Here is a 22,778-nt window from a genome sequence, read left to right on the forward strand (position 1 = left end):
GCAGGAAATTTTTGACTTGATTAAGAATACTCCAAAAAGAGCAAAATAAGGGGTTTGTAGGTTGTGGGCGTGGTCAGGTCCGTCTCGAGTTACCAGCAAGAAGGGGGAAGCCGTCCAAATATACGAAAAGCACATACATAGGCCAAATTATAAGTCTACACAAAGAAACTACACCAAAAAACCAATTTTCCCTTACGAATTACCCTCTCTTTTCCCCTCTAATGTCATGGATGATAATGTCGCTTGCAATGACTGTTGTTGCTCTTCCTGCTGTGCCTGGGTCATCTCCACCTGCTCCGCCCACGACCCCTGAGGTGAAAGTGGTGTAGCAACACCTTCCTTACCATTCGAATTCGCATGGCCATTCCTATTTCCGCTCCCACTTCCACCGGATGCAGTCGGCAGCGCAGGGAACTCGTCTTCCTCGTTAACGCGAGGAGGCTCAAGAGGGTGATGTGAAGGCGACACGCCTTCGACCCACTTCTCAACGTCAGGCCCAGATGGGGCCCCGGACATTTGTCTAGCAAAATAATCCCCACGGCCCCTTCCACCTCTTGCGCGACGCGGGTTCCCGCGCCCGCTTCCTCTCCCGCGAAAATATCCCCCACTCTCATGCTCTATTAACGAATCTTCTGCAAACCCCCGCACACCATCCGCCGCCGGAGCGGTCCCACCATTAGCAACAGCGCCATGCGCACCACGTCGATACGAACCACGGCCGCGTCCCGCCGTCGACGCGAAAGCCTCCACAGACTTCTCAACATCCCACTCACGCCTGGTTTGCGCCTCAAGTTTTCGTCGCCGATTCCGCTCCCGTTCGTTGTTCATCGCGTGGCGGTTCTGCATCTCCTCACGCCGTTTTTCGGCGGCGACGCGCTCACGTTCCAGAAATGAGGCTTCGTCGGCTTCCGCGCGGGCGTGCGCTGCGGCCCGCTCCGCTGCTTTTAGTTTAGCAGCTTTCATGCGTTCTGTGAGTTCGTCCTCAGTGAGCTTAGGCTGCAGGAAGGTAAAAAGCGATTTAGTTAGTTACAACAGTTGTTATTTATAAATAATGTATTCGAATCGGTAGCGTTTAGCGGCAGCAGTTACCTTTTTCACACCGCCAGTCCCGCTCCTATCTCCCTTGACCGCAAAAATCCTAGGTGCCGGCGTGTCCTGCTCTTTCGTATTTTTATCCACGCTGTTTTCCTCATTCCGATCTGTCTCCCTCGCTCTCCCATCCGCATCCCCACCAACAGTTGCATCCACCTGCCCCTCTTTACTATCCCGCACCTTTTCCTCTCCCTCTCCACCACCCGCGGCAGGTGTAGGGGTCGGCGCAATACACCTTTCCTCAGCCGCTAGCGACCTCGCGCTCCTCCCACCACGCCAACCACCACCGCCTTGTCCTCTGCCCCTCCCCATCCCCCTCTCCCCACTATATCCGCGCCCACTCCCGCGGCTCCGATGATTATTGCCATTTATATACTGAGCGGCACCATTACTCTCCTGAGGGGCCGGTACGTGTGCCTCAGCGTGAGACGGCGATTCACGACCACGTTGTTGTTGTTGTTGATGTTGCTGCTGTTGCTTTTCTGGTGACCGTGACGCCAGTGGTTGTGAAGGTGGTCGTGGATGAGAGGGAGCCGGTCGTTGATGTGTGGATTCACGATCCACATGTTCCGGTTCGAGTTCGGAGTGGTATTCGATCTCGACTTCCTCGGCAGGAAGGGGGACGATTTCATCATCAAAGAGATCGTCGACGCCGCGGGTTTGGGCAAATTCATCCATTATCTTTTATCCCTCCTTGATTTATGAGATTTGTGGGTGGGGATGGTCTGTGTTTGCCAGCTTCCAGGTCGTGGGTAGTTCCGCCTCTGAATTTCCCGCGCGCAATGCCGGTAATGCGAAGGCGAAAAGTTGTGGAAAAAGGTGATATTTTGTAGCTCGAGTTATAGATATGGTGTAGTCAGAGCCCTGTATGCAAAAGGAGTACGGTATTAGATTTGGATATATCGCAGGAACGGCCGCGGTGTATACCTGTTCGCTCCTCAAAGGGTCAATCGCATGAGGAGAAATGCGGCCGCGCACCAAACAGGCAACAACTTAGGAAATTCGTATGACTGGTCTCGATGCCAATTGAGGTGGTATAGATGTATATTTAACTCTGTACGTCCACCTCGCGTTGCAAAGATGGGGACGGTGGGGATGTGACGAGGACGCTGGTGACTGGGGCTTGTTGTTCTTCCCGTCTGCTTTTGTCCTTGTGCTGTCTGCAGCTCCCACGAAGGAGCTGGAAGCTAGAATATCAAAATCCCTTTACCACCCGTTTGTCAACAAGCCGCGAATGGCGTCTGGAGCGAGGGGAGATGGTTTACGGCGCAAATAACTTGAACATTGAAAGGCTGCACGTACTGTACATAGATGGCCTTTTCTGTCATGGACCACCGCCTTAGGAAGTTAGAAGCGATTTGTCATGTGATTGAGAAAGGGGCATCAGTCCGTAAGGCAAAATGGACCAAGAAGTGTTGATGGAAACATTATTTTGAATTATCTCGCTTTTCGTTTCGATACTGTGGAGAAAAAGTACAAAAACAAGGTATTAAAAACGCAAGTAAAATAGCAGAAATCAAACCCCTTTAAACGCCGATTTGTCTGATCCGAGCTGAGCCAGGCCCATGTTTAGAATGGGAGGGAATAGAAGAACGCAGGGAGAAGATCAGAAACGAACAAAATTCCACCAAATCTCCATCCATCGCTTCCAGCTCACACAAGACATATCTTCGTATTTAGAATTATCCATCACCCATCACCATCACATTTCATTTTCCTGCCTCTGCTGCCCCCGTGGTGTAGAATTGTAGGACAGGCTGAACCCAGTTCTGGTATTAACATCAACCACCCCAAACAGAGCCAGCACAACATTCATCGCGCCCGTCACCTGCTCCAAACTCAAAACTAGCAGACCTCGCATTTTTTAGGGAAGAAACAAAAAGGGAGGGTGGGGAGGGCGTGTGAAAAAGCGGAACAAAATGTGAAATAGGATCGTGGAGAAGGCATTATAAATCGAAGGGAAATGAACATGAGAATGTGTAAAGAAAGGAAAAGTAAACTAATATCGAACCCAGCCTTTGTGTGAATGAAGTGAAGTCATCATGCAGATGAATGCAATGGATAGCGAGTAACAAAAAACAAAATGAGAAGATATTTAAGATTTTAGTTAATGAAATATTTCGAATCGCAAAAAAACGAATAAAATAAAATAAAAAATTTTAATTGGGGTGGGGGCAGGAGGGGAATAAAAAGGGGGGAAAAAGAGACAGATATGGAATCTAGGGAATTATGCAGAGAAATAAATCGTGGGAGAAAGAAGACCGTAAAGTTTTAGCATTTTGCAAGAGGATATGGAAGGCTGATGGGTAGAAGAACCAAGGCACAGCAAAACAAAACCATTGCCAGCACAACACAACATACGTTAGACCTGGTGTTGTACTCCTGCAAGCGAAAAAAAACGACTTAAGACAGATGAAATGCCCCCTGGCCCTCATGGATAGCAACATTGAGCCGTTGACGGAGGATGTCGATGGTGGAATAATCGGGCAATTTGAGGTAGTTGACGCATGTCATTACGCTGGGAAGATAATCATCCGGCATATACGGAGGGTCGCTTGGGCGGCAGACGACGGTGAACATTGGAGTTAGACTTTTGAAGCCTGAGGAGTGGATGGTTAGCAGATGAGAATTCGTAAAATTTATCACAAACGGAAGAAAGTGGTGGACAGGCAAGGGAGAAGGGAAGTTGCTCGTTATTTGACTTACCTCCAATTGGAAGCTTGGGGCTACCTGTGACGAATTGCAAAAAGTCGCGACGCTCTTGCTTTGTAAATTCGCTCATGACGTGTAATAAATTGCGCACGCTTTTGCTGTCCATGTTGAAGCCGTGGTCTGCTTTCATCGAGTCCATCAACGCTACAAATAACAAAGTTAGTAATTCTAAAGGCAGGCACAAAAGTAGAATGAACATACTCTCAATTGACCAATCCTCCTCAACTTGCCCAAACAACATCACGAGCTCGTCGGGCGTAAATGACTGAAGGGACGAGTAAGGGAACACCTGTGAGAATCCAGCACGGAACGCATCGATCTGCGCCTGGACGCCACTGCCCAGCGTCATATCGATGACTTTGCTGATATACGACCCTACGTTATCCATCGTCACGGCAATAGAGGAACCATGTGGAATCATTTGGATCGATGGGTACCCTGGCAGCGTGAAGTCCAAGCTCAAATCCTCAACCCGAACGCCGTCGACAGTAAGCTCATCTAGCGCTCGAGCTTTTCCATCAGCACTAAGAGAATCATCAGCATTTATGGCAGCCTGTGCGGCCGTGAATCGTTTCAAGAGCATGAGTGAGTTGGCGAGTTCAGGATCCACAGCCTTGATGGTCGTAACAGTTGGGATCACAGCTGATGGAGTCACGCCGCCAATGCGGAAGAATATCGGGTTGAACGCGATATCAATAATTCTTGAATCTAACATCGATCGAGCGACGAATTTGCCGAGTCCCTTAAAATATTGAAGCTGTTTCTTACCCGCCTCCGATGATACCTGCTCGCGACTCATAGGCGCGGGGAAGAGACCCAGTTTGTTGAAGACAAAATCGCTCTTGTCATGAGAATTATGTTCTCGCCATAGCTTGAGCTTCTTCCGCGAAAACTCTCTTGAAACGGTTGAGTAGAACTCCAGCGTCGGGCCGAGACCCGTGCCAACTTCGTCAAAGTACTCGACTTCAAGAACGCTGGGCGACGAGCCGTACAACTCCATAACCTTCATGGCCGAATCTAGGATGCGAGATCGGGAGATGCGGACTTTCTGTCGCTGTAGACGCCCTGCATACGGGCGATCATCACGTCGCTGGTCTCGTCGATTTTCATCGGACTGCGACCCTTGCCATCGCACCATGGAGCGTGCGTAGCCGAAGGATGTTGATTGTAGGAAGAGGTGTCGAGTTTCGAATGGGAAGAGGAATGGAAAATGGCGCGCAAGATCCTCGCTCCAACTGGGGAGGCAGCTACTAGCCACGATCAATGGTTCTTCGAGTTGTCGGTTGAGCTTGGCTGTAAGCTTCGTATTAAGAAACTGTGAGAGAGGTTCTTTAACAACTCTAATCTGACAGTTGCTCTCTGCTAAGATGTCGTCCAGCTGGGCGTTCATTCCATGTAGAACCCCAAGCAGCCTAAGGATGGATGCCGTCGTTGGATTCTGACTCAGGGACTCTGGCATTCCACCGGAATACTTCTCTAATGATAGATTGCTAGAAGTTGGGCTCAACGCGGACGGTTCCGGCGGCGGGGGTCCTTGAACGCGCTTGTACTTGATCGTATGAACTATGGACCACACATTACGCGAGAGAGAATCGCTCAAATTTTTTCTATTATGGTGAATTGCTCGATACACCGTCGTCTCATGGGAGATTTGTTTGTCATCAACACGGAATTCGATGTGCCAGTCCTGCGGGATAGAAGCAATTGCGGCGGCATAAGAGAATGGCCGACCAGCAAATGCCAAAGAACCACCTAGAGATTGGCTAGACGTCGGGGCAGAAGATGATGGCCGCCCCGTCGGGGTTGACTGTTGTGGTGTTGCAATCCTGGTTCCGTCTTCTTTATGCGCAGTTACTTTCCCAGTCGCAGCAACCTCCAAGTTAACAGCCGTCGGATCTGAAACTTCTTCATCAGAGAGATCATCTTCGAGGTCATCAACAATGGCATCCAACGCATCATCCTCTTCTTCCCCTTCATCATCATCAGTCAGATGTCTCTCATCAGCGCATTCTAGGGGCTCATCAGTGCCATCTGTTTCATCGTCGGGAGGTGGTGGTTGATGCCGATTTGGGCGCCTCGTTCGGCGAGACGGCTCCTCAGAACCTCCAGATGACGCTGTCTGCGTGGAAGACTGAGGCTTGGATCTATCTGGCACTCGTGTGCTTCTGGAGGAGGTGTCTGGCTGTGGCGGCGGGGGAGGTAAAGTAGGTGGCTCGAGCCCTCCAGAGTATGTTGTCTCAGGTCCACTTCCAGGGGTGTCTCTAGGCCTAGAGGAACTAGAGAGCTGAGAAAATATAGTGTCACGATTCCGTGAACCTCTGGGACGTTCAGACAGGCTGATTCGAGGACGAAGGTAGTCGTCAAGAGCTTTAAAATTTGCAATTGCGTGGATCGATACCATTATATTTTTATATGGTTTAGGAACATCGGACTCATCATCAGCAATCAGGCGGAGTCGCAGTTGTTTCGAAAGCATGGATGTCGCGTTCCTGTTGTCCAGAGAGCTGTGGTTGACAGTGATTACTTCAAAGTGTTCCGTTCGGCTGAGAAGGTCATGGAGTTTATGGATCAAAACACTGAAGGGGGTCGTAGGCGAGCCGGTTTTGCTAACGGTCGCCGTTGAGATATCCGATTCCATGAATGCTCGGAGAAAATCTATTCTGGCATCTTTTCCGGGTGCTGCAGAAGATAGAGAATTAGCTGATATGAAATTTAGAGTATTGGGACCATTAATTCCTGTCTCGCCTTCATCCTTCTTGTTAATCACATCCAGCAAAACATGAATGATACCCGAGCTAAGTAGTTCAGAACTTGTAATACTTTCAAGCGCATCCCCATCGAAGTAGGTTGCCAATCTTTGGAACAGCGCATAGCCATTGGAAGGTTTCACGTTGCTGTAACAGGCTTTGATATCTGCGACAAGTGCCTGTAGAGACTGAAGAATTTCTAGGGCTTTATCATGCATGCCTTTGCCCTTGCTACCATCATATATTCGGAGAAATCTCCCGGCGCTGCAAGTGACAAAATCGTGGAGCGCCGAGTCAGCCGTTCGAGAAATGGGCCCACCTGATACGGATGAAGAGCTATCTGATTCGGACATTTCATCGTTGTCCTCGTCGTGATCCTCATCATCCTCATCATCCTCATCATCCTGGCTCTCCTCGTCATGATTCATACCTCGATCCTTTTCTTCCTCATCCTCGGAACTCTCATGGCTCTTGTCGGAGGAACGCCCATTTTCAAGATCTACTTCGGGTTTGGAATCTTGATGACGGTCAGGTTTAACAGACAGCGGAGTTTCGGCAAGTTTTGTGATTTCGGTGATTACCCCTTCGCGATGAAACTGGTATTGATAAATGTCTTTGAGGCGCTCAAAGAGCAGTTCCGCACACTGTAGAGCCAGGGCAACAAGAGACAGATGGTCCTTCTGTGACAGAATAGCAGCCAAAAATGAGGCATATGGAACAGTGCGTAGGGCATCCTCGATAATTTGAGAATCAAGATTCTGAAGCATTTTCAACTGCGCCATAAGCACCTTTTGCCTCACTGACAGATTCACCGTACTAGAATAAGCGTCTGTTAGTGTTGGTAGTAATATTGTAGCGAAACGCTTAATCTCTTGTTTGCAGCCTTTGAGGAGTTTCACTCTTTGCTCGGCCGATGTCTTTGCTCGAGGCGTCTTGGAAAGTGGAAAAATATCGCTTTCAAAACTCGCTTGCAGATGATGGTCGGAAAGGGCTAGCTCCTCGTTCGGAACACCAGGGAGAAGCTCGCAGATAACATTCAACGTCTCAAATATCTGCTCTCGTGGGCGATGGATCAGAGCTTGCATGATGTGCACACTATCGATTTTGATCGGACCACCAGTCTCGGAAGGGGGAGAGACCCCCGTCAGCATTTGGTACAATGTATCAACCACATTCATTCTCAGAAGCTCAACCGACAAGTGCGGACTGGATCTGGCAGTGATGGCTAGCACGCGGAGGAATAGGGTATGTATATGAGGCCCGATCAAGTTCGTGGTGCCAGGTAGAAGGAGCCGAAGAATAGCCTTTAACATGTCGGGTTCAATCAATTGCTCCAGCTTCTCTGGTTTATATTTGAAACTTTCAACCACCCGAGAAACACACAGACATCCCTGTTCTACGACCTTTTGGTCATTGCTGGAAAGGACATTGAGTAATGTTGGCATGACATCCCGGATAACAGGGAACGAATCATGAGGTAAATTGCGGCAACAATTTGCAGCCGTTATCACAGCAGTACGCTGGGTGCTTGTGGGGAAGAAGTCTAAGTAGGAGAGACATGCAGTGAGGCCTCCTTCACGCACAATGGATGTAGGGAAATCAACGGAGATCTTGGCAAGTGTCTGTTACAAGATGGTTAGTTTTGAAGAAACCGGATTCCCCCCTTGGGTCCTCAGCAAAATGAACACATACACTCAGAGCTTGTTCCGCAAGGTCTATGAACTGTATATCCAGTAGCTTCTGACAAAGAACCGGTACTGCACCACCATACACAACGTTTGCAACAGATCCTCGAAGGGCTTCCATCAAGTTCGCCAAGCTACGACATGCAAGGAGCATGATTTCAGGATTTTCTTCCCCTGTCTCGCTGGGTTGCATCAACTTCACCAGCTCCTTAACGAAAGGGTCGGGAGAAAATTGCCCCGCTAGGTTATCTTCGTTGGAAACAAGCAATAGATCTGAAAGTTCCTGTAAAGCAATTAGTTGGATCGACGGATCCTCCTTAATCCGTAGGTTATTGAGGATATCACGTAGTCGAGATGATGTTCCAGCCATCAAGCCACTCAAGGCTCGTAGAGTACTCTGCAGGGCCATGGGGCTTCGCGTGCCGAATAGATTACTCCGGAAAGTGTCTCCCTCTTCATCATCTGTCATACCAGATGGATGTGGGCCGTCGTTCGAATCACTAAGAGGGGATGGTTGCGCCTCAGCTTTCGTTTCCAGCCCCTCCTCATGTTGGTGTTCTTCGGGTTCCTTCATGGCCACATCTGACTCCGACTGACGTTTCGAAAGACGTTTTCTGTGGCGTCGTGAAGGGGAAGTTTGGTTGGAAGGAGTATCTATGAAATATGGTGGTCAGAATCAGTATAGCTATAACCGATCTAAGATTTATTCCGACATTGCCACAACACCGCTCATACCTTGTGGGGGTTTCTTAGTCCTACTTGGGCGCTGTCTAGGAGGAGTGGAAGATGAGGCAGGTGTTTTCGAATTGTCATCCGAGGGACGTGAAGAGGGGCTGTACAACCAATCAGCATAGTTTAGCAAGCCATTTAGACGTTGAATGGTAGGATTCAAAGGAGATTTAGAAAAGCCAAAACATACCCAGGTTGGGACATTGCAGGTGGTTGTTGTCTGGCACCAACCCGACTTTGGGGCAGAGGGGCTGAAAGGTCGGTAGATGGGCCAGCAAGTTTCACTCTTTTAGTTCGCCGGGGTGGGGAAGCGGGGAGCAGCTGCTCCTGGTCGTTTGACGATCTCGACGGTCGCGTGGTAGTGGGAGCTTTTCGTTTCCGCGCCTGTGCGGGAGGTGGCGGAGGTTGGGGATGTGATACAGCGGGAGAGGATGCAGGGAGATAAGTCGACGAGGGTTGGTCTGCCGCGAGTCGTGCAGCCGAGCGGGTGATCCTGGGAGACATTGAGAGAAGCTTAATTCCTTATTTTTTCTTGAAGAGAATTCGGTAGAAGATCCCATGCAAGACAAGGCCAGCAGATATGGGACAATATAAGAAGGGCCTCTATTTGTTCTCTCACGCTCTACAGTCGAGTCGAAGGATGGGATAGTTCAATCGGCAAGAAAAGTGTGAAGGAGAGGCGGGAAAGAAATTGAATTGAACAAAATGAAAAAGAAGATCAGGCCGTTGCGGGTGGAAGAAGCGGGGAAATGGAGAAAAGAGAAAATGAAGAGGTAATACCTATGAGGAGGAGAAGGTGTGGAAGTCTCCAAAGAAGCTCCCGGAGCGAGAGGATAGGAAGTAAACACGGAGGCGGAGGACGAGGAGGAAGAGGAGGCAGTGAGAGCAGAGGATGAAGACTCCGGGATCAGTCCAGACTGTTCAGAAGGAGTAGCAATTCGCTTGGCCATAAGTATGTTCACACACAGTGCCAGTCTTCAACCCGCCATCCGCAGTTCTGTGAGACCGAGGAATGGAGGGTTGGATGACGAGCAAAGACCGAGCGGTGGTATAACAGAGCAACTGGCCGCGATGGCCAAGGTATCATTTAGCTAGGGAGATAGTAAGAAATGCCAGACCAGAAAGCAAAGGCTGTGGACGTTGGAGGCGGAAGCGGTAAGGTGGAAGTTGGAGGTGGGAAGTTAGAGAGTCAAGATGGGAGGCGAAGTGGGAGAAGTGTGTATGATGTGGTTGAGGTTGAGGTTGTTGAGGATGATGATAAGAACTGGACGCCAAGAACCCGGATAGCCGCCTCGAAGAGCCAGCAGGAAGCAAGAGGAATATTGGTTAAAAGAATATATATAAATAAAAAATAACAAATTTAAAAAATCAGAATAGAATAAAGATCATAGAGGCAGAAGCAGGTTGATTTCGTTCTTGGAGCTGGCTGAAAATGATGTCTTTCTGTATGTTTCCCCCGCCTCAAAGCCTAGTACATATATATTTCATTCTGCTCAATTGCCAGCGCATTTGCCATTTTTGGCACCGTCGAATCAATCCTCTTATTTCTCTACGTCCTCTCCTTAGGCCTGTATATCCATCCAACATAAAAAACTTGAATTCCCCATGCTCTTACAGATGCCCAACTGAGCTTAGTATTCGCCCTTACATGCTTCAAAGTACTAGTTAGTATCCAGGAAAAGACTTTCTTCCAATTCCACATCAGAATATAGAATATGAAGGAAAATGTTCTACCTAACTACTCATATTGAATGTTATTTAGTATGTTAGCTCCGGGATATGGGATGGGAACCAATAGCTCCTTAGCTACATATTCAGAGGAAGAAATTACGCACTGCACTCCTTTGTCTTCGACGAGATTGACTACAAATGATAGAGTTGACTGGAGGATTCTATTAACTTGCCCCAACCATCTAGGGGTGGTTGGCAGTTCCTCAACGCTTTTGATACCTATAACTTAGTGGACTGCATGCCTACCACTAGGGCAGCCTAAGCCCGCGAGAGGAGCCGGGCGCCATCATCCAGCGTTTGATACGATTCCTCGTATCACGCGAGCATGTTCCAACGTTTCTCATCCGGAAACACACTCTAAAAGAAGTCACACTGCACGCCGTTTTCTGCGACGCGATATGAGATGCATTCCAATTCAATCGTCTTTGAAGGCAAAATTTTGGTCTTCGAGGAACCTTGTTGACATAAAACCCCCAAGAACCATACGGAGGAGATCCGCCCTAGATTTCAATCGCGGACTTCCCTAAGGACTAGTTCTCCTTGGGATTGACCAGCGGAACAGAACTTGTATTCAACTCCCTCTCGCTGCATCCGTTTTGAGTAATTTCATCTGTGCTAGCCTCCGCCGGTTCTTCTGCACGAATCAAATCATGAACACCTGCAACGACCACGAAACGCCGATGAATTTCACGAGCTGACGTTGCAGGTGCCAAAAGAGGCAAATAAGATGTCTAATATCTCACTGACATCATCTTGTCTCTCCCCTGCGGATTTAGTTGGTGTACCTCGATGTATAGCTAGCTGCTGTCTGCAGCTGTATTCTTTCAACGGCGCATCATGACTTCAGACTAGCTTGGGATTTTGGCTCGCAAACGACCCTTGAAGAGGAGCTGAGTGGCGGGTTTCGTAGTTGCATCTGGCACAGATAGACAGATTTTGAATATTTCCATGTGTAGTAGCACATACAGCCTTTGATACGTCTTGTTAGTAACTCTTTGCCTCCCAACGGTACTCCGCACAGAACACGGCTTTTTATATTCCGCATATAAGCATCGGTACCTGGAGAGAAGATAAAGAGAATAAAAGAAAACGAAAATATATATACGGTGGCTTGCTCCTGACCACGATCCAGCCCTCTGCGTGCATGGGCTTTTGAACTCGGTCTGGGTGTTCGGCATGTTCTGAATGAAGTTCTTCCCGCCCGCCAACTAAATAAATACCTAATCTTTGTTTCTCACCGAGTCACCATCCACTTTTTCCCTATCTCCTCTCCCCAATCAAATACTTCCCCTCGCTCTTCTCAGAAGCCTACAGAGAGGGGAGGATACCAGCAAGGAAAGCAATTCAATTAGGCTCCCTCTCCCTCTCCCCTCTTCAGAATCTCCTCTCCGGGCCTCAGGAAACCTTGAATTTGTCCCTTTTCTCTCCGTTTCCCATCTTAAAACTACCCTGCATTCCACAATACCATAATCGCATATTTCTCCTCGTGTTTCTCTATATGCCAATTCGACTCCAATCTCAGACGGATCGCATATTCTCCTTCTCCCTCCTCCCCTCCGTCTCCACCATCAGTTCCGTGCAGAACCGTCAACACCATGGGTGATGTCGACTCTGCCCTAACCAGCGACCATGTCGACGGCAACGGAGTCGCGGGACCGCCCATGGACCCGGAATCTTACAAATTCCCAGATCAGAGACTGAAAAAGGTCATGTCTGATCCGTCCAAAACTCCGCTCCTACTGGTGGCATGCGGCTCCTTCTCGCCGACCACCTACCTACACCTGCGTATGTTTGAGATGGCGGCGGATTATATCAAGTTCACCACGGATTTTGAACTGATTGGTGGGTACCTATCGCCTGTGTCGGATGCATATAAGAAAGCCGGTCTAGCCAGCGCGGTACACAGGTATGTTTTTTTTTTTTTTTTTTTTTTTTTTTCCCGCCTCTCCACATCATCGATATTCTAACCGCCTTTTCCTGCCCTCTTTTCCTGCAATTGGTCTATCGGGAATTACGCTGACACATATTTCATCCGGCACCCAGAGTTGCCATGTGTCAACTAGCAGTCGAGAAGACCTCAAACTGGCTGATGGTTGATCCGTGGGAGCCGATGCAGAAGGAATATATCCCCACCGCAAAGGTCCTGGATCATTTTGACTATTACATAAACACGGTCCTGGATGGGATTAATACAGGCGAAGGAACTCGCAAGCCTGTGCGGGTGGCCCTACTTGCCGGTGCGGACCTCATCCACACCATGTCCACGCCTGGTGTATGGAGTGAGAAGGATTTAGATCATATCCTCGGGCGATACGGGGTGAGTCATATGTTTTACCTTCCTCCCCGATGGCTTTTTTCGAACATTCTTGAGGGGAATATCCCTAGACTGACATAGTTGTTTATATACATATAGAGCTTCATTGTCGAGCGTGCCGGCACAGACATTGACGAAGCAATTGCCAGCCTGCAGCCCTGGAAAGAAAACATATACGTAATCCAACAATTAATCCAAAACGACGTAAGCAGCACGAAGATCCGCCTCTTCCTCCGCCGCGAGATGAGCGTCCGCTACCTAATCCCCAGCCCCGTCATAGATTATATCGAGAAACACCACCTGTATGAAGACGAAGGGTCGTCCTCCACTACTACGGCAAAGCAGAATGGAAACGAGAGCCAGAACTCAACCCCAGGTTCAAATTTGGGAGATAAAGGAAAGGGCAAGCAAGCGGACACAACGATGCCCTGTGAAAACGATAACCCTAGTGGATGATAATTTTATGGTTTTCCGTCGCCATACCGGCGCGTCCCTCACAAACAATTAGATTTTGTTTTCGGCGACAAACATGTTACATCTCATTCATGTACCGGTGCTTCGCGAGGTTGAGGGGTGAATTATCGTTCGGTGGGGGACGCTAAAAGGGAGAGCGCGCGGGCGGCAGGATCGACAATAATATATTTTCTCCCTCTTTGTCTATGATATGTATGAATGTATGAATATTGAATATGCCTCCCATCCCCCGTTCGTCACGTGTTTGGCATACACATATACATATATCTACATACATATGCTCGAGCATTCCACGAAACAGAAATGCGTCTAACGGACATTCCCTTTTCCCGTATGGATGCGGTGGAGGCCGGACAAACATAGATATAGCCAACATCCCTCCTTCCTACCCACCTACCTTCCCCATTGCCGATTCGAAGGGCCCTATTTCACCGTTTCTCCGAGTCTTCGAGAAAAGGGTTTGGGGTATATCCCTCTTTCTCTTCCTCTCCTCGACCACAAGAAAGAAACTCGAAAAAAATGAAAAAAAAAAAAAAAAAGAGGAAAACGAAAGAATGAGAATAATAAAAGTTACAAAAAAGACAGACCGGCAGACCGGCCACAGACAGTCGCCCGAAGGCCCAAGCGCCCTAACCACAACTTAACCCACTCACGTCTGCCTCCTAGCTGTCCAACCTCCTATCCTTCCTCGATCCATAAAGCAATACTCTAAACCGTAGCCGGCTGATCCCGCGGATCAGAGCAGAGACAGGGCAGAGGAAAAAACAGCTCCACGAATGCGTCGTATACAGAGAGAATATATACCAGTACATATATATGCCATGCCCCCGTTTGCATCCCTAACCCAAACAGAAAGCCGGAGGGCAGCGGCAGGGGGGCTGGAGTTCAGTTTTACTTCCATTTAACATTGCCAATGCATGTGTATGCAGGAAATGGGGCCCCGAACAGCTTTGTGACTTATATATCTTTCCCTTCAATCCCAAATTTTTTATGTGTTGTTATTGATATATATATATATATATATATATTTACTTTTTGTCAATTATCTCATCTGTATTTATTTGCTGTTTCTTCTCATTGTTTTTTCTTTTCTAAACACGCTGGATGGATGCAATGGATTGGTCAGTCCAGCTGGTGGTTGTTTTTTTCTTTTTTTTTTCTTGCGCGAGCATGGCGGTAGCATGGGCGGTGAATGGTCATGGGGTAGATAGATGGTCCTGGGTTGGCAGCCTGTTTGTAAGACCGTTTTCTCTCATTTCTCTCTCGCTGTGGGGAGATCAGGAGCATAGGGAGTTTCGTGAAAGTGCATCTTTTTTATTAGCATGGCGGCGCAGTATACTCGCTGCTGCGATGCGTGCGCAGCCATCCATACTAGCATTTACTTCGTCCCTCATCCAAGTTCTGAGCCACCTCTGTATTCAAAAATCATATCAAAACAAATGCATACAACACCCTCCACATCGCGCCCAAACACACCACAGACATCCCGCGCCAAGCGGTAGAGTGCAGAGTGGAGGGGCTTATCTAATCTACTCCACAGCGGAGTTTTTGCTATTCTCCTGAATTTGTTGTTCTTTCACCAACCATCGGGCTACTCCTTCGCTTCATTGAGTTATTTTGTTGCACTCTGTGTTTGCGTTAGTTTGCTCCCAGTCAGGTACGTAAGGTTGGGTGGATTTCATAATCCCACCTATACATAACTACCAGTTTGTTGCAAGGAACCAATGGATCCAATGCCCTCTGTCAACCACCGATATGTACATACCAAAACACTCTGATACCACTTGTCGTGATGAGAGTGCTTGGTGTGTGGTATCAGGTTGCCGTTTTCCCCCAAATCTGTTTTCCCCAATCGAAGGATGATGAGTGAGATGTTGCGGGTTGAGTTTTCTTTCCATCTGGATCTAGAAAATTTAAAACTAACCGACCTCGAAATTTTAGTCTTTATTTGTCGACAACCAAATCCTCCTTTCCCAAGGGATTCCTGATTTGAAAGGCCGAGTGCCCTATCTGCAACGTTCCCCATAATAACAGTCGAGAGATAGCTCTGCTCATCCCCGCCGGCCACAATGGGTTCGATTGAGTTGCCAGCCATGAAAACGAAGCCGAAGATCATCTTCTTCACTGACTTCGATGGCACCATCACCATCAAAGATAGTATGTTTCCTCTCACTGTCTCCTCCACATGCCCACTCCACAATATTATTCCCGCTTTCTTACCATTTGCGGGTTCTGTCAATCCTGTTGTGTGGGGTGGGGTTGTAGCTCTGGTTGGGTTGAAGAGCTCGTTTTGTTTCGTTGCATATAACCTAAGAACGCGGGAGAAGAATAACGGGAATGATTTCTAATACGATGCTCTGCCTCTTTTTCCTGTTTGTTCCGATGGTGGTGTATAGGCAATGATTTCATGGTATGATATATGGATTTATCATTGTAGCTCCTCTTCTTGCCTCCTCTTTTAACCAATGCTCTTCTGGCAAGGGTGTTAAAGATCTTGACCTTCGACATGGGGAGATATTAGGAGATAAAGATGGATCGCCCGCTTGCGTGCGGAGAAAATGGAAGATTTGCTAACACGCTTGAAATAGACCGATAATCTGGGCTATGGTCAAGAAAAGCGTCGACAGGGCAATATAGACGTCCTCGAAAATAAAATCACGTTCCGGTATGTTCCTCTCCTCCCATCCCAGAAAGAAATCACTGAAATCCACTAACACACTATGTCCAGGGATTCATTCCGCGAGATGCTCGACAGCGTCAAGACTCCCTTCAACGAATGCATTCGCATCCTACTCGAAAACATGGAGCTGGACCCGCATTTCACAGCGTTCTACAACTGGGCGCGGGACCACAATGTTCCCATCGTTATCCTGTCCTCTGGCATGGTGCCCGTCATCCGCGCATTGCTCGTCAAGCTCCTCGGTCACGAGCCGGATAATATCCAGATTGTTGCCAACCAGGTTGCGAGCAGGGATGGAAAGGATATCAATTCTGAAGGCGGGTGGCAAATTGTCTATCACGATGATAGGTAAGGGAGTTTCTAATTATGTATATATTCTGATCTGGGAAGACAACGGAGGTGTTCGGACAATATCAAGTTCCGGAAAGGAAAATTGACTAATCGATTTTGATGCAAACTCGTTAGCCACTTCGGCCATGACAAATCCCTCGAAATCAAGCCGTATGCCGCGCTTCCAGCAGGTGAGCGGCCCACGCTCCTCTATGCCGGCGATGGGGTTTCGGACCTATCAGCAGCGTCGCAGACCGATTTACTTTTCGCAAAAAAAGGGAGAGGTAAGTCCCCATCATAACTACGTATCTCTGCGTTCTATCATCGCCACACATCTTGGCCATTTGGCCTTGCATCCTAGCTCCCATATAAAGTGGGCTCTCACCCCCGCTGACATACGATATTCAGACCTAGTAACATACTGTCAACGCGAGAAAATCCCCTACACCGTCTTCGACGACTGGTCCAGCATCCTGCAGACGACTAAGGAAATTTGGGAGGGGAAAACGGATCCGAAGACAGTTGCTGCAGTCGCGTCTGGTGCGAGTGTGTGAGCAAGGAAGCTGGGGAAGCTGGGGGGCGGTTGGGGGTTGGGGGTTGGGGGTTCATAAGTTGAGTAGCTTTAGCTTTATAGAGAGACGCATTATTGCTAGATATATAGAGTGCAGTGGAGATGATAAGGGATGGAAAAAGAGAGGAAGAAAAGTTGGAATGTCCTGTGGTTTCTGTCTGTATCCGATATATATAAATATATATATAAAGTTAGATAGAGGGGTTGAGCAACGGATAGAGCTTCTTAGAAGGGGGCGGTTTTATTCTCACCGTCATTGTTTATTGTTTCGTTGATGGAACTTACAAGGCTGCTGTGACGGGTAACTAGTTCGGATGCTCAACTTCAAGAGATGCAAGCAGCTTCGTACAAAGAGACAAGTTGCGAATGAGCCCCGAATAAATAGTTCCCGTATGGATGATAGAGAGTAGCTGCTGTAAACATATATGAAATTCTAACAAAGGACTTTAACGTTCCATGCAGGTCCTTCTGCAGCCTCTGTTCCTGAAATGTTCTACATAGTACCCTCGGCTGAATCCTGTTCCAGCAGCTTTTCCCCTTTGTTGGGGGATGGCGCGAGGGGGAATACCGAGAGGAGGAAGGCCAACAATTCATTCGGGATTCATCAACCCATCCCATTCCATAATCAAGAGGCGAGAAGTGTTGCTTGTACCGGATTCCTATTCTACGAACGCGGGTCCGCAATTCACTGATTCTGATATCTAGATCGTAGTTAAGCGGACCGGCTGCGAAACTACGGCATGGCGTGAGCTGGTATGCCCGCCTCTATCCGGGGGATCAAGCTGTTTGTGCTCTCGTTCGGGAGGGGGATTTCCACTAGTTATTTTATTTTTTTTTTTTATTTTTTTTTTTATTATTTTATTTTATTTTTATCTCCCCTTCCTGTACTCGGAAGAAAGAATGGTTTGGTATGTACTAATGTCCAATCGTAATCAGTGCAAATACCAATTGATATTCTATTTTGGGAATTCTCAAGTCTACATCTACAACGGGTGTCGTCTTTGGAACTTAAAGGTCGTTGCTGGTGATATGACCTCCTCTCCAAGGGCGGCCTTCATCGTCAATTCAAACAGTAGAAGCTGCCATCCCAACTTCATATCCAGATAGACAGCGGTGAGAGAGTAGCCTTGACACACTCTGGATTGGGGGTTTGGACAAGCTTTGTATACTTAACCTAACTTCCACGAATGAATCCACGGGAGAGTGCGCAGAGTGCCCCATTTCCCAGGTGTTGAAACTTATGCCTACTAGTACTTTCCATGAATTAATGTAAGAATAGGCAGTGTCTGTGGGCACAAAGTCAGCAATCGAACCGCACAATTCATCTAATACTTCTGGGAAATACTGCTTCTATGCTGGACTATCTTACACCGTCTGGTTTCGACAGTTGTGGAAGGATTGGGCTGCTTTCCGGTGCATTCGAAGGATGTTGTCGAGTGCGTGATTGGGATCGATGCGTGCTCAGCGATGTGTACCCGTGTTGCAACCGCAACGGGTAATTTTTCCCTCTTTACCGAGGAAGCTGGCTCTGTAGGGGCATTGAGTGTTGATGGCTAGATTGAGCGGGCGCAGGAGGAGGAGGAGGTGGAGGAGGAGGATGAGGAGGAGGAGGAGGAGGAGGAATGGCTGGCGGAAGCGCTGTCCAATGTCACGGTCTTCTGATAACATCCGAGTTCTCGCTGGAGATAACCTACCGAGCTGAAATCCGTTCTTGCTTATGCTGGTTTTAGTAATTCGTGTAGTCGCAACCCGGTTAATCGTATTCAATTTCCGAGGCAAAGGAGTGCGCGAACCGATAGCGGTATCTCTTTGCCTGTCATCGAAGAGCTCCAATCCAGCTCAACCGATTGTTTACTTTGGTACGTGGCGTCTCGGATGGCGAACTTTTGACGATGTTGTGCCTTTCCAGAGCCTTTTCTAGATGCATCGACGCCCGTGTGTAACCGTCAAGGTCGAATCTCCCAGGGGAATCAAGGTTCATGTCGCTTGCCTTTAACGACTCGGGTGAGTTGTGGCGGCGTAGTTCAGGGCCACAAAAAATCGCACCAGTAGCCGAGTGTTGATAATCAAAGGTGATGCCACGATCCAGACTGGCGGATCGAGACGAGCGCCACAAATAGAACCATCGATGACGTGCGATTTGGTATTTCCCGCGCTTTGCGGGGTAAAATGCCAGCCATCAGCCAGAAAATAGGCGCTCAGAAGGGCTGCTAGCCATCGGGCTGCGGGCATTCATCCCTGCAGTAGTTCGTGGTCAGCCCCAATCTGATAACTAGTGGATGTATCGAAGGCGATTGAGTTCCCAGCGTGGGGTCTCTTTTCCTTTTGGGCAAATAATGAGCTTTGCCTGGCGAAGAAGGTGGATGCAGGGATATGTATGTTAACTTGAAGACTTAACAGAGAGAGCTAGTCTCCTGGAATCTTCAATTCCACCCCCTCACCAGGGTCGATTTGATGTTCCTGACATAACCAGGAATTCGTTCGGTGTTTTTCCTATCCGAGCCGCTCACGAACTGGCAGCATCGAGAAAGAGCTTGAGGCTCGTGTTGACGAGAACGCTAGTTAACTTAACTTAGACTAGCGTTGGATCTACGGAGTACGCTGACTTGGATTCTTGCTTAGAAATACTCCGTACGGATATCGGAATCGCCTTTTCCCTTGTTGCGTACTAACGGCTTGGCTGGTTCCCCTGCCCGTCGTCGGAGGACAAGCCAGAATCGAGCTTGGTTCCCGCCTGGGAGAAGGAAAGAGTATCATGAGCCTCGAGATAGGTGGTCTGGGCTGCTGAACCTCGCAAGGACACCGTTCCCATCGCCGCTCCGTAGCGGTAAAGTTTAACCTTCCGCCGGAGTGAACTTCTCTCTGGCTGAGCCCGTGTTCTACAAGAATCGAACACAAATTTGGAGGAGCCAGCACGGACTCGCTTCTCGCCAATATGGCTGCACTCAGGAGCCAAGAAGCCAGAGCCAAGACTCCGAGAGTCCAAGTAGTTATAGCACCAAGGCTGCTGGCAGGAATGTGGAGAACTTGGAGTCAAGGCTGGGGATACGGGAGCGGAGGCGTGGAGGCGTGGAGGCGTGGAGGCGTGGAAGCGTGAACCGACCCTGAGTAAGGCTGCTGCCATTCCTGAGGTTCGGCTACTCCCCGGTTATGCCGGCAGCCCAGCGTCGTCTGGCACGCTTTACCGATGGAGACGCCGAAAGTGGGATATGACAGACGCCATGGACCGGCCAGGAAGAGGGCCGTGGCTCGGTGGCGGCGGACATAACCCTACACGACGACGGAGTACGGAGTACTATATGCTGCATACTATGTACAGTACATCCCACCATGACAATGTATTCTGTATTCAGAGCATCTTTGCCTGGGCCAAGTTTCCCCGCACGGTGTTGGCAGCTGTTAACTCGATTAGGGAACGATCCTGCAGCAAAATTTGCATCCTTGGATGTCGAAGTAATCCCACCGCTTGGCTGATGATCACTCTTGACTGGCGCAAGGAGTGGATGGCCAGCGCCCAGGTTAATGACAGGCCCTGGGATGATTCAATTGATAGCTGCTGGGGGAAGCCGTATAGGCTCGCCTCTGTTTGCGCCCGAAATGCATTGTTCAGAAATACCAATTTCATTGCCCTTCAGACAACTGCTGAAGCTATGTAGCCGTTATCAAAGGCGTACCTTTCCGTGGCGCAAACCTCCTTGGCTGGCTACACTGGCGATCTGCCTGCATTCGAAGATTGCTCCTGCTGATGATTCCACCGCATGTTTTGCTCCCAGCCTATTGCCTTGGCACACTGTCTCTAGTTTTTCGAAAGCCCTCGAACGGTTGCCGACCTGCTCGGTAACTTATCTCCTTGCTCCAGCATGACAACTTCCCCGCACACGTTTACACCGGTTCACTACTGCAACCCGACCCAGCATTTCAGTGGAGATGTCATCGTGTACGGCATCTTCGAGAATTCGATGCCATGATTCAAAGAACGAGCGGCCAGCTGCGGTCAGCTTTTCTAATCTAGTCTGTTGCTGCTGACCCCGCATCCGATTGCTCTCTGCTCAGAGAACATATAAGGAGCGTGAGAAACCTCCCTTCATCTCACTTGTTCCTCATCCCCTCTCATTCGCACATTGGAATACCAGGGTAGCCCATCATGCAGTTACTTGCCCTCTCCCTCTTGGCCGCTTCGGCATCCGTGGTGGATGCTTGCGTGAGCGATCATCTCATGGATCGATCGTTTGACTTGAGGCAGTTGGACCTTGCGAAACGCAGCAGCAAACCACCTCCACCCCTCACCGAGCAAGAGTCAATCTTGGTGAACTCTTTCGACAACAACACCATTAGCGATTGGCTATACTACTATACCCATGGCCTGCACATCGCCGGAACCAACAAGACCATGGCTCAATGGACTGCCGATAGGTGGACTGACTTCGGCGTCCCATCATCTCTTGCCGAGTATTACGTCTATTTAAATTACCCAGTCTCCAGTTCTCTGACGCTCACCCTCGCCGATGGCACTGTCTGGAACGCGGAGCTTGACGAAGATGTGCTCGCCGCCGATGACACCAGCAGCTACCCCAATCGCGTGCCCATCTTCCACGGTTACTCTGCTTCTGGAGACGCAAAAGCTGAATTTGTCTACGTTGGCCGCGGTCAGCAAGTTGACTTTGACAGGCTTGTTGAGCTGGGCGTCGATCTGAAAGGCAAAATTGCCATGGCAAGATATGGCGGCCCCTTCAGGTAAGAATGCCCTTTGATTTCCCAAACTTTAATTTTGGAGAGTTGACTGATCCCCCCAACAGAGGATTGAAGGTCAAGAATGCCCAAGATTATGGCATGCTTGGATGCGTTATCTTCACAGACCCGGGTGACGACGGGAATGTGACCGAGGCAAACGGCTATGTTGCTTATCCAGATGGCCCTGCCAGGCAACCCTCATCCGTACAGCGCGGATCAGTTCTGTTTTTGTCCACTGCTCCTGGTGACCCTACCACTCCGGGCTATCCCTCGAAGGAAGACTCGCCTCGTGCGGACACCAGCCCCGTGGTCCCGAAAATCCCATCTCTCCCGATTTCCTATGCCAATGCTCAGAAAATCCTAGGCGCCCTCGATGGACAGGGCCAATCGGCAGACGCTATCAATCGCACCAAGTGGGTAGGAGGCCTTGATGTTCAATATTCTAGCGGCCCTGCTCCCGGAGTTGAGCTCTCCTTGTCCAATGTGATGCGCGAAGAGGTTGCTCCCATCTATAACCCAATTGGAATCATCAACGGAACCAAGGAAGACGAAGTCATTGTGGTTGGAAACCATTGGGATGCTTGGATCATTGGTGGTGCTGTTGATCCCAATTCTGGATCCGCCGTCATGGTTGAACTCGCGAAAGCGCTCGGCAAGCTTCAAGAGTCGGGATGGAAACCAAAGAGAACAATGTCAGTCCAGAGTTAACACCTGGCTTTCCAACTTCCCATGGCTATATTATGGTATTTCAACGGAGTTGTCATACTAACTGCTTCTTAGTGTTATGGCCTCTTGGGATGGAGAAGAATACGGCCTTCTTGGCTCCTCCGAGCGGGTTGAAGAATATGTATGCCAGACGCTACTCTATTCCCACCAATACCCACTATTACCAGCATCTTCTCTAACTCAAGTCTCCTTCATAGGTTAACTGGCTCCGAGTGACTTGCGTTGCCTATGTCAACATCGACTCTGCTGTTCTGAA

General features: G+C 48.9%; 5 protein-coding genes across 5 annotated transcripts in view; 3 read left to right on the plus strand and 2 right to left on the minus strand.

The window, feature by feature from the left end:
• Positions 1–192: 192 nt before the first annotated feature.
• Positions 193–1,770, minus strand: HCAG_05745 (predicted protein; the record flags this gene model as incomplete). Its single annotated transcript, XM_001538090.1, has 2 exons — positions 193–996; positions 1,090–1,770. 2 exons carry the CDS (start codon positions 1,768–1,770, stop codon positions 193–195), a joined length of 1,485 nt encoding a protein of 494 aa, XP_001538140.1.
• Positions 1,771–3,495: 1,725 nt separating this feature from the next.
• HCAG_05746 (predicted protein) lies at positions 3,496–9,469 on the minus strand (the record flags this gene model as incomplete). The annotated part of the gene is made up of 6 exons (XM_001538091.1): positions 3,496–3,692; positions 3,799–3,948; positions 4,006–8,173; positions 8,244–8,890; positions 8,972–9,069; positions 9,156–9,469. 6 exons carry the CDS (start codon positions 9,467–9,469, stop codon positions 3,496–3,498), a joined length of 5,574 nt encoding a protein of 1,857 aa, XP_001538141.1.
• Positions 9,470–12,291: 2,822 nt separating this feature from the next.
• HCAG_05747 (conserved hypothetical protein) lies at positions 12,292–13,466 on the plus strand (the record flags this gene model as incomplete). Its single annotated transcript, XM_001538092.1, has 3 exons — positions 12,292–12,602; positions 12,740–13,013; positions 13,110–13,466. The coding sequence occupies 3 exons, from the start codon at positions 12,292–12,294 to the stop codon at positions 13,464–13,466; spliced, it is 942 nt and encodes a 313-aa protein (XP_001538142.1).
• A 2,087-nt stretch (positions 13,467–15,553) lies between these two features.
• On the plus strand, positions 15,554–17,284 carry HCAG_05748 (conserved hypothetical protein; the record flags this gene model as incomplete). The annotated part of the gene is made up of 7 exons (XM_001538093.1): positions 15,554–15,641; positions 15,881–15,894; positions 16,073–16,149; positions 16,213–16,512; positions 16,630–16,778; positions 16,903–17,040; positions 17,265–17,284. The coding sequence occupies 7 exons, from the start codon at positions 15,554–15,556 to the stop codon at positions 17,282–17,284; spliced, it is 786 nt and encodes a 261-aa protein (XP_001538143.1).
• Positions 17,285–21,209: 3,925 nt separating this feature from the next.
• HCAG_05749 (conserved hypothetical protein) overlaps positions 21,210–22,778 on the plus strand; it is a gene marked incomplete at both ends in the record, with an annotated part of 2,648 nt that continues 1,079 nt past the window's right edge. The window contains 3 exons of the mRNA XM_001538094.1: positions 21,210–21,799; positions 21,862–22,488; positions 22,577–22,643. Coding sequence (XP_001538144.1) covers positions 21,210–21,799; positions 21,862–22,488; positions 22,577–22,643 — 1,284 coding nt within the window. The remainder of the gene's footprint in view (positions 21,800–21,861; positions 22,489–22,576; positions 22,644–22,778) is intronic.

The sequence above is a fragment of the Histoplasma capsulatum genome, genomic scaffold (genome assembly GCF_000149585.1).
Source record: "Histoplasma capsulatum NAm1 scaffold_7 genomic scaffold, whole genome shotgun sequence".
NCBI lineage: Eukaryota > Fungi > Ascomycota > Eurotiomycetes > Onygenales > Ajellomycetaceae > Histoplasma > Histoplasma mississippiense.